Source organism: Bos taurus, chromosome 1, assembly GCF_002263795.3.
Source record: "Bos taurus isolate L1 Dominette 01449 registration number 42190680 breed Hereford chromosome 1, ARS-UCD2.0, whole genome shotgun sequence".
Lineage (NCBI taxonomy): Eukaryota > Metazoa > Chordata > Mammalia > Artiodactyla > Bovidae > Bos > Bos taurus.
The window spans coordinates 56,774,094-56,785,363 of NC_037328.1; the positions used below are offsets into that span (position 1 = coordinate 56,774,094).

The following is an 11,270-nucleotide window of genomic DNA, read 5'->3' on the forward strand; positions in this document are numbered from 1 at the left end:
TTGACAGAAAAAGAAGTGACTGTTTCAATTAATAAGGAAGAATCAGTAGAGAGGAAGAGGTTGAACAGGAAGAAGGACTAGAAGGGCTGCTTCAAAGGTTTGGGAACTGGATGTGAATAAAGAACCAATACAAAAGAATGCAGAAACTGATTTTATCTGAAATTTGTGAAGCCTTAACATCAGGGCCCTCACTTGAATAATCCTTCCTATACTTATGTGTATTCAGTTCAGTTCAGTTCAGTTGCTCAGTCATGTCCGATCTGCGATCCCATGAATCGCAGCACGCCGGGCCTCCCTGTCTGTCACCAACTCCCGGAGTTCACTCAAACTCACATCCATCGAGTCAATGATGCCATCCAGCCATCTCATCCTCTGTCGTCCCCTTTTCCTCCTGCCCTCAATCCCTCCCAGCATCAGAGTCTTTTCCAATGAGTCAACTCTTCGCATGAGGTGGCTGAAGTACTGAAGTTTCAGCTTTAGTATCATTCCTTCCAAAGAAATCCCAGGCCTGATATCCTTCAAAATGGACTGGTTGGATTTCCTTGCAGTCCAAGGGACTCTCAAGAGTCTTTTCCAACACCACAGTTCAAAAGCATCAATTCTTCGGCGCTTAGCCTTCTTCACAGTCCCAACTCTCACATCCATACATGACCACAGGAAAAAGCATGTCCTTGACTAGATGGACCTTTGTTGGCAAAGTAATGTCTCTGCTTTTGAATATGCTATCTAGGTTGGTCATAACTTTCCTTCCAAGGAGTAAGCGTCTTTCAATTTCATGGCTGCAGTCACCATCTGCAGTGATTTTGGAGCCCCCAAAATTAAAGTCTGACACTGTTTCCACTGTTTCCCCATCGATTTGCCATGAAGTGATGGGACTGGATGCCATGATCTTCGTTTTCTGAATGTTGAGCTTTAAGCCAACTTTTTCACTCTCCTCTTTCACTTTCATCAAGGGGCTTTTTAGTTCCTCTTCACTTTCTGCCATAAGGATGGTGCCATCTGCATATCTGAGGTTATTGATCTTTCTCCTGGCAATCTTGATTCCAGCTTGTGTTTCTTCCAGTCCAGCATTTCTCATGATGTATTCTGCATATAAGATAAATAAGCAGGGTGACAATACACAGCCTTGACGTACTCCTTTTCCTCTTTGGAACCAGTCTGTTGTTCCATGTCCAGTTCTAACTGTTGCTTCCTGACCTGCATACAGATTTCTCAAGAGGCAGGTCAGGTGGTCTGGTCTTCCCATCTCTTTCAGAATTTTCCACAGTTGATTGTGATCCACACAGTCAAAGGCTTTGGCATAGTCAATAAAGCAGAGATAGATGTTTTTTGGGGACTGTTTTGCTTTTTCAATGATCCAGCGGATGTTGGCAATTTGATCTCTGGTTCCTCTGCCTTTTCTAAAACCAGCTTGAACATCAGGAAGTTCAGGGTTCACGTACTGCTGAAGCCTGGCTTGGAGAATTTTAAGCATTACTTTACTAGCGTGTGAGATGAGTGCAATTGTGCGGTAGTTTGAGCATTCTGTGGCATTGCCTTTCTTTGGGATTGGAATGAAAACTGACCTTTTCCAGTCCTATGGCCACTGCTGAGTTTTCCAAATTTGCTGGCATATCGAGTGCAGCACTTTCACGGCATCATCTTTCAGGATTTGAAATAGCTCAACTGGAATTCCATCACCTCCATTAGCTCTGTTCATAGTGATGCTTTCTAAGGCCCACTTGACTTCACATTCCAGGATGTCTGGCTCTAGATGAGTGATTACACCACCATGATTATCTGGGTCATGAAGATCTTTCTTGTACAGTTCTTCTGTGTGTTCTTGCCACCTCTTCTTAATATTTCTGCTTCTGTTAGGTCATAACATTTCTGTCCTTTATCGAGCCCATCTTTGCATGAAATGTTCCCTTGGTATCTCTAATTTTCTTGAAGAGATCTCTAGTCTTTCCCATTCTGTTGTTTTCCTCTATTTCTTACATTGATCTTTGAGGAAGGCTTTCTTATCTCTTCTTGCTATTCTTTGGAACTCTGTATTCAGATGCTTATATCTTTCCTTTTCTCCTTTGCTTTTCACTTCTCTTCTTTTCACAGCTATTTGTAAGGCTCCCCAGACAGCCATTTTGCTTTCTTGCATTTCTTTTCCATGGGGATGGTCCTGATCCCTGTCTCCTGTACAATGTCACAAACCTCATTCCATAGTTCATCAGGCACTCTATCTATCAGATCTAGTCCCTTAAATCTATTTCTCACTTCCACTGTATAATCATAAGGGGTTTGATTTAGGTCATACCTGAATGGTCTAGTGGTTTTCCATATTAGGTTGCTTCAATTGTGTCTGACTCTTTGCGACCCCATGGACTGTAACCTGTCAGCTCCTCTGTCTATGGAATTCTCTAGGCAAGAATACTGGAGTAAGTTGCCATTTCCTTCTCCAGGGGATCTTCCCAACCCAGGGATCAAACCTATGACTTTTATATCTCCTGCACTGGCAGGCAGATTTGTTACCACTAGCGCCACCTGGGAAGCCCTACATGAAGGAGTAGGGACCAGAATTCAGCCTCCTCCCCATCCCGCTTCTGTTCAGTTCAGTTGCTCAGTCGTGTCCGACTCTTTGTGACCCCATGAATCACTTCAGCTCCATGGGAATCCTGCAGAACTCTCTATGGAAGCCTAGAACTGCAAAAAACACAGTCTGATGAACCATCATCCAGCATCTAGAGTGTGGCACTGTCTACAGTTTCACTTATTTTACCTTTTCTTGTTAGTTAACAATTCATTATATGAGTACAAGACTTAATTTTTTTACTAAATGAATCACAGTGTTTTCCTTTTTCACTGGGAGGAAAGAGTAAGATGAATTGGTGGTTCCCGAGGTTTATTTCCCTTCTTAAGCTTTCATGGATCAGAAAAATATTTAAAACATCTCAGCTAGATCCAGTCTTGGGCAAAGTTCAAGAGTGTTCCATAAACAAATGTTTACAGAGAGCAATGTAGATTGCTTATCACTTCTGGCTGATGAAGAAACTGTATAAATATCTGCATCAGACCCAGAATCTGGCCTGTGGGGAGGAAGATTATTGATAGAGAAGGGAAAACTGTTCTCTTCTTCAATCATCCAGCTGATATAAACACCCTCCATACTTTCTGGGCATCTATACGTGAGTCCGTGAAGAACTGGGGCTTCGGATTGCTCATTTCTGTATCGTCCCCCCAACCCTTTGGCCAGAGTCTGGCATAATAAGCATAAGGTAGGTACTCAAAAAATATGTGGGGGGCAAAGACCTTGTTCTTGAGCTCTTGGCTTCAGGCTGTCAGAGTGGGCAAAACTATTCCGAAACTTTTTACTGCAACTATCAAGATGACCGGTATAACCTTGTAAGGACTACCTGAAAGTTTACTTACATTTCTACAGCTTAATTCCATATTGCTAGCTTCTTGAATGAAATGATCAGCCCTGCCTGCAAAGTCCCTAGAGACAAAGAAGAAACGTTACATTTGAAGACACAAGACTAATTTGTTTATTAGGTGCGTTCTGTAAGTTGAGGAGGGACATTTTTGGCAAATAAATAAATAAATAATCAGACAAACGAAGGCTTCTAGGGCAAAGGAGCTGAGGAAGAGGAAGCGGAGTCTTTGCATAGTTCTAAATGAACAGGAGGTGGCAGCAGTAGGCAACGTGGATTCGCAGCAGAAATGCAGCACTTGCAAAAACCAGGGGCAGGAGGCTTTGAGAAGGTCAGAAGGTGACTAACTACTTCTTTATCATAGAGACCACGATGCGGCACTTTCGTCCTCACTACAGGTTGCGGGACGTGGCGTCTTACATGATCTGCCTGGGCATTCCATACCCGGTCATGCCTGCCTGGGAGGCTCCCTTGTTGCTGCCCATCTGTAGGCCTATTACGTTCTGTCCCTGGCGAAGCTGCTCCTCGGAAAATCCTCTCCGATTCTGCTGGGCTTTCCTGGGCAGAGGGAATGAGAGGGAACACTATCATTCCGTTTTTAAACCTTTCCCAAGATATGCAGTTAGACATGTTCTTTTGGGGGCCACCGATTAGAAGGACAGCCTTATTCTGAACCACAGTCCTGCCAGGAACTATGGTTCTACCCTGAGCTACGACCCTGCCCTGGGTTGCAGCACCACCTGGGCCATGACCCTACCACAGACGGGCCCTACTCTGATACACGACCTCTCTACTCTTAAGTGAATTTCCAGAATTTCCACAGCAAAGAACCAGTGCTGCTTCTCTGGAGATTTTACTCTCAGACAGCTTTCCTGTCTCTCCTCTCACCAGTTACCTCTAGCCCTTGTGAAAACTAAAATCAGCTCTTTTTTAGTAAGCATTTCATTCATCCCACTCCACCCTTTTCTGTATGGGGCCAAGGATGAATGTCCCACCTTAGAGCTGAGGGATGTAGTGAGTTAAGGAGGTGAAATTTCTTACCCTAGACAGACGTCTGCGAGCTTTAATGAAGAGCCAGATAGTAAATAATGCTGGTTTTATGGGGTCACTAACAAAATGGGGGCTAAAACCAGGGTTTCACCTGGCAATATCTAGCTTTTCAGACCAGGTTCATTTACATTGCCACAAGCTGGTACCTTTTTAAACTGTCAAGAAGAGGGGATTAGAGGAATGAAGGGTCAATTATCTGTACAACGTGCTCTTTTCATCTCCCACTGAGCTATTGGGTTAACTTTAAGCTCCCTTGCTACCTCTCTCTGCCCCAAACAAACAGCAAAACAAATTTCTTTAGGAAAAGGCCCTTTACCGACACAACGATATAATTTATTATCCACTTCAGGCCACCTCTGAGAATGACAGAGAATGCTATTAATGGATATGCTAGGAGGACAGGACTGTTCCAACAAATAAAAACATATTTTACCTTCATTATGTGGGAAAATAAATAAATATGTGCATTCAGGGCAAGTTGGCTCATAATAAAACCAAATTCAGACATGAAGGTACATGTGAGAAAAGCCATTCAGTTCTGCTCTGCCTCAGGAGAGACATAATGTGGGCAGAGCTGCAGTGTTCAGGTATCTGAAAAGCAGGAAAAGCTCTGGTGGTATATTCACCTGAACTGGCAGCATAGGTCTAGCCTTGTTCCGGGAGATTCAGCTGTGGGGCTGTGTTTGCCTGTTTCTCGCCTGGACTTTGTGTCCAAACAGCCTCCAGGGAGCTCCAAGGCTTCAGATGCTCACTTTTGTTAAAATCATCCTCGGCCCAGGGAAGGGGAGAGCGTGTGACTGGAAAGGTCTTTTTACCTGTGAAACCAAGACGGTTCTCCCCGGTAACAGCCATCATCCTTGGTGACAGCAACGCTGCCCAGAGCCATCAGGGTCCTCTGCACGGCTGCCATGTCCTTTCCTGGAAGCCAATGAAGAGATTAAAGCCAAGTGTGTGTCGGGGCCAAGGAGTCGAGGAGCATGGGGCTGGACCTCTGGGAAGAAGTTCTCATAGGAGGCTGTAGTTGAGCACACTGGAGGGAGAGGGATACAAAATACACCTCAAAGTGGCCCAAAGACAACCATAGCCAAACTCTTCAGAAAGGAACAACAACAAAAAAATCTCCTGACTAATTATTCTTTATGTGGTGCATGCCAGAGATACCCAGGTTCTAATCCATTCCCAGTTGCATGCATAACACATTCCAATAACTGAGCAGCTCAGACAGAGGTGGGTCTCTGCCCTTAGCAGAGGCCCCAGCCTCCGAGGGTTCTACAAGCAGTGGTGAGGGGAGGTGCTGTGGGCAGGCTGGTGTGGGGGTCTGCACAGGAGATTTTCTTCCGGACTGAAAAGAGAAAAGGAAACTGCAAAGATATTGACTGGATGGATGAACTGCACCAAACCCCAGGAGGATTCTTCCTTTTACTTTATCTGGGTTAAAAGGGTCTAAAATCACCCATGTGCATCAAATTGAGTATTCACTTGGTTCTTTGGGCTGGAGGCCTGGCAGATGAAGAAAAGCAAATCAACACAGAGAGCATCCAGTGTGACGTGGTGAGAGGCTCTTCATTTTGTGCTGCTTGAAAGGAGCTAAATGGAGATAATAAATAAATGGCTTGCATGAGAGAGAGTGAGGGAGGGAGAGAGGAGGAGAGACTGAGAGGGAGTGAGGGAGAGGTATGCCCCCTCACTCAGGGGGAAGGGGCACACTGTCACCGAAGGAGCCCTGACCCTTCAGCCACGGAGCGGACAACTGGCCTACAAGGCAGTCTCCTCTTCCATCCTTTCTCCCCTCCCCGCTTCTAGCCAGCTGACATGGCCTGGACAAGGAAAAGGGAAGTTGCTACTGTGTGCTTAGCCCCACAATTAAGAACCAGATCAAAGGCATACGTACGGCACAAGCGTGAAGTGCAGAAGCTAAAGCCCCAGGCTGGGGGAGAGGTGCAGTGTTCAGCCTAGCAGGGGGCTGTGAAAGTTAAGGGCAGACATTAAAGTTCCTCTCCAGACTGAGTGAACCATCTGCAATCTCCCCGGGGCAGGCTGCTGCAGCCTAGTCCCCAGAGAATACAGAATTGCAGGGGAAAGGCAGACAAAAAGTGAGAATGGAGCATAACTATAACAAAATAAACTATTAAGGCCTGTAGAGGAAGTCCAGCTCAGGATGTCCATTTATTCAAAGAGGAGGGAGAGACAGCAGATCCTCATCTCTCTCCCCGCCCCTCCTACACTGCCCACATTAACCACAGGACGATTTCCTGGATTGTGAGGCCCTGTGGGATGGATAATACATACAGGGATGAAACTTTCTCAATGGAGAGCCCCACACCAGACGCAAGGAACAGCTGGGCTGGTGGAGAAAGGAGGATCTGGGCAGCAGATGGAAGGAGGTGGGCCCAAGGGATACTGAGAAGTCAGAGAGAGGAAATGAAGGAGAGGTTATGAGAATGTTCCCTCTCTTCCGCAGATTTAAAGCATTTCTGTGACTGTCACTGTATCATAAGATACATTTTTTTGATAGAACTGTCATGATGATATTCTGAAAGATCACTGTGGGAGGAGATACGGAGAGGGCTTGCTTTCAAGCAGTGAGCCATTAAAGAGAATCTCGAGAAACCGAAGCACATGGAAGCTTAGAAAGGTCTGGGTACGTCACTCATCTCCACTCTCTACAGGAAGCACACCAGAAATCTGTGCCTGGTGGTTGGAAAGAGCACATCTGGCATGTCCAGGATCTGGGAAAATGTGGAGCCTGGCACCTGGCAAGCAGCCACAGATACTTTCCTGGTGCCAGGGGTGGGAAGCAAGCTCTGTTAAACCATAGACCCAGCCCCCATCCCATCACATAGGGCTAACACACACACACTGCATGAGCCCAGAGAGGAGAGGGAGAACTAAGCTGGGGCAAGGGGAAGATATCCAGGAATGTAGACCTATAAATCCCACCCCACCCTCAAGCCAGAAGCATCCAAAAGGAAGAAATTGTGTGATTGGGCAAAAGAAGCTGGGTAAACAGGCATTAGACAGGGAAAAACTGGAAAACCTTTTTTAAAAAAGAAAGGTCCGGAGACAAGAGATTTGTTATAAATGATAGGCTAAACACTTTATTGGTTTCCCTGGTAGCTGAGATGGTAAAGAATACGCCTGCAACGAGAGACCTGGGTTCGATCCCTGGGTCAGGAAGATCCCCTGGAGAAGGGATAGGCTACCCACTCAAGTATTCGTGGGCTTCCCTTGTGACTCAGCTGGTAAAGAATCCCCCTACAATGCGGGAGACCTGGGTTTGATATCTGGGTCAGAAGATCCCCTGGAGGAGGAAATGGCAACCCACTCCAGTATTCTGGCCTGGAGAATCCCATGGACAGAGGACCCTGGCAGGCTACAGTTCATGGGGTCGCAGAGTTGAACGTAACTGAGCGACTTTCACTTCAAAAACACTTCATTATATGTGATTGTGAGCTCCATTTTGTAGCTGTTGCTGCTAAGTCGTTTCAGTCGTGTCCAACTCTTTGTGACCCTACAGACTGTAGCCCACCAGGCTCTATGACCATGGGATTCTCCAGGCAAGAATACTGTAATGGATTGCCATGCCCTCCTCCTGGGGATCTTCCCAACCCAGGGACTGAACCCATGTCTCTTACATCTCCTGTATTGGCTGGCGGATTCTTTACCACTAGAGCCATCTGTGAAGAGGTGGCTCAGACGGTAAAGAATCTGCCTGCAATGCAGGAGATTGGGGTTCAATCCCTGGGTCAGGAAGATCCCCTGGAGAAGTGCATGGATACACACTCCAGTATTCTTGCCTAGAGAATTCCTAGAGGAGCCTGACGGGCTATAGTCCGTGGAGTCACAAAGAGTCAGACACAACTCAGTGACTAACAGTTTCACCGACCCCCATGGACTTGATATGATTCCTCCCAAAAGGTGGATGGAAAAATTAACTTAGGAAAGTTAATTAACTTGCCAGAGCTACCCAACAAGTAAATCAGGGCCAAGCTCTAACTCAGGTCTGTCTGAAGGCAAAGCCCACAAACAATCTAGGAGGCCACACTGCCATCTCCCACAGGCATAAAATCCCCATAAAATCTGGGGCACAAATTTCAAATGACCTCAAACCTTTGTTTTGTTTGGAATAATTTCTCAACCCTAGTCAGATTAAAGCAAAAGAAAGCAATTGAGGCCCAGAGATCCCCACCAGTTTGCAGATCAAGTTAAAATAATTATTGTCAAGATTAAGTAATATAAATGAACAGAAATCTGCCTTCTGCAACCAGTTCATGTCTATTTTATTTTCTAAAAGGCACACTTTGGAAAGAATTCTACTATTTTGGGTGAACCAAATGGGAAGAGAGCCTCTATTCCAGCCTCATTTCTCTTGCCAGTTCAGAAGCTCAGATCAAGTGCTATTGGGTAGAAGCGGGCTGTTTTTGGAGGTTGATTCCTGTCACTGAGAGTCAAACATTGAAATGTTTGAAGGAGCAGTGAGGTTGGGAAAGATCTGTGAAGTGAGCCAGTTATAAAGCCGCAAAAACTAAACTGCTTGAATCACAACCACACATCCATCTGCCTAGAACCCAGCCTGCTATAGAACATAGTTTCCCAAGCTTCTGGAATTATTTATCAGATGAGGTTGGGGGAACACTTTAAAAATATAAAAATTTCCTGACTTTCTTTAAAAAAAAAAACAACATGAAATTTGAGGTCATTCCCTGGAGGGACTGATCTGGCAGTCCTGGGTGGGGCCTGAGAGTTTGTATTTTTAATAATCTTTCCATATGATTCATGCCATCAGACAAGTTTAAGAAACATGGGTTTCACCTGGTGACTCCTAACTAGACCGATTATCAGAATTGAGGATCTTGAAAATTCACATCCTGGGACAATCTCCTGTGATGATTCTGATGCAGCCAGATGGACATGCAAGCACTGCCTCCAATACTATACTTTTTTAATTTTTAAAAACATCCCAATGTCTGATATGTGGTAGGTACTAAATTAAAGTTGCTAAGCCATAACTGCTTCCTTCAGAGCTACTCTCCACAAAGTCAGAAGTAACATCAATAGTTAAATCCACATTGGGGAGGCTGCTCAGAACCTCAGAAGCTTGGAATTGCTTTGCTTCCTGAAAACTACCCCTAGTTACTTTGACAAGACCGCTTGAAACTGCTGTTCAAGGCTATTTCTCCAAGAAAAAGAGGGTGAAAGAGGAAGAAGGGGGAGGAGGAGAATGGTTCTAAAGTACCAACTAGGTGCTGGACTTTTCTAGATGCCGGGAGTGTATGAATGAGACTGAGTCCAGGTGGCATTGGTGGTTTAGTCGCTAAGTCGTGTCCAACTCTTGTGACCCCACGGACTGTAGCCCTCCAGGCTCCTCTGTCCATGGGATTTTCCCAGGAAAGAATACTGGAGTAGGTTGCCATTTCCTTCTTCAGGGGACCTTCCTGACCCAGGGACTGAACCTGAGTCTCCTGCATTGCAGGGAGATTCTTTCCCGACTGAGCCACCAGGGAGGCTCAGAGTCCAGGTGGTGATCTGAGACCACTGGCCACAGAAGGAAAGTGATACACAAAAGAGAGGGGCCGAGTTTACATAACAGCTCAGGATTTTAATCAGGCTCCTGAACCCTTCCAGCCCCCTATCATAGGGGAAACTAATATTAGACTTGCAATTATAAAAAGAGATGGCGGCAAGGTAGCTTTCCTTGTCAGAATCTCTTAAAGCAACTTACTTGACAGCACTCTGTTCCCTATTTACTGCTTTATCACAGCGCAGTGTCTCCCCGGTATGGTCTTACAATCCAGCGATTAAAGGATCATGTCTGGGGGGATGGGCCAAGGGTTCTATATTATAAGGAACCCCAGTGCCCATAGAGTTTGAAGGCTTTTACCAAAAAGATACCTGAACAAGGATTCTGTTCCCTTAATTTTTAAAATGATTTTCATTCTCTTATGCATGTCTTTGGGTAGAAAAAAATAACAAAAAGTTAAAGAGAAAGAAATAAGCCCAGAGGAGTCATCTGGGCAGGTATAGTCAGGTTGGATACTCTGCTTTCAATACTAAAACTCAGTCTTACATTCAAAGCTCTTGCTTTGGAATTACTTTTATTTTACATTATTCTTGACTCCACCTTGTTGCTCTTAGAATACTGGGTGGTTTTTGTTGTTTTTTTTTTCAATCTTTCTGGGACTTATAGAGAAAGCAGTCAATGGATGAAAAAAACATTTCTTATTTTCCTGAGTAATAACTTAGGCATAACCCTCAATTCTCCACTCAAGGTAGAAAACTATCGCTCTAAATCAGGGTGAAACGTCAGAGGGTAGGTTGGGCTGCTCTGTGGGCTTTATAAATTTATGCTCCTTGCCTCGCTGAGAAATTCTGTAGGGCAGCGGTTCTCAGAGTGGAGTTCCCAGACGAGCAGAAGCAGTATCACCTGTGAATGGGTAAGAAATGCAAATCCCTAAGCCCCACCCCAGACTTAATATCTCCAAAACTCTGGGGCTGGGGTCCAGTAATCTGGGTTGTCACAAGCCTGACAGGAGGTTCTTTCTGGTGCACACTGCAGTTGAAGGACCACTGCTGAAGGAAGAGCCCGCCACACACCAGAGTGACCAGTGCCTGGAATAAATGCAGTAACGGCTGCTCTGAGAGAAAAGGAGGCTTCAAGCAGCAGGCATTTCTGTAATGTCTCAAGTCACCACGGGTACTGTACAATGTCCCTGAACAGCTCTCAGACTGGGTGAAAAGTCTCGTCTTTTCTTACTATTGAGGAATGACACATACAGTGACACCTCCCAGAGAACATATATGGCTCCATATTTGGAA

General features: G+C 45.3%; 1 protein-coding gene across 1 annotated transcript; it reads right to left on the bottom strand.

Annotated features, from left to right (window-relative positions):
• Positions 1–3,494: 3,494 nt before the first annotated feature.
• LOC112447300 (transgelin-3-like) lies at positions 3,495–5,483 on the bottom strand. The gene is made up of 2 exons (XM_024994281.2): positions 5,270–5,483; positions 3,495–3,962 (listed from the first exon to the last, which is right to left on the bottom strand). Exons 1-2 carry the CDS (start codon positions 5,362–5,364, stop codon positions 3,821–3,823), a joined length of 237 nt encoding a protein of 78 aa, XP_024850049.1. The 5' UTR covers positions 5,365–5,483; the 3' UTR covers positions 3,495–3,820.
• Between the last annotated feature and the right edge of the window lie 5,787 nt (positions 5,484–11,270).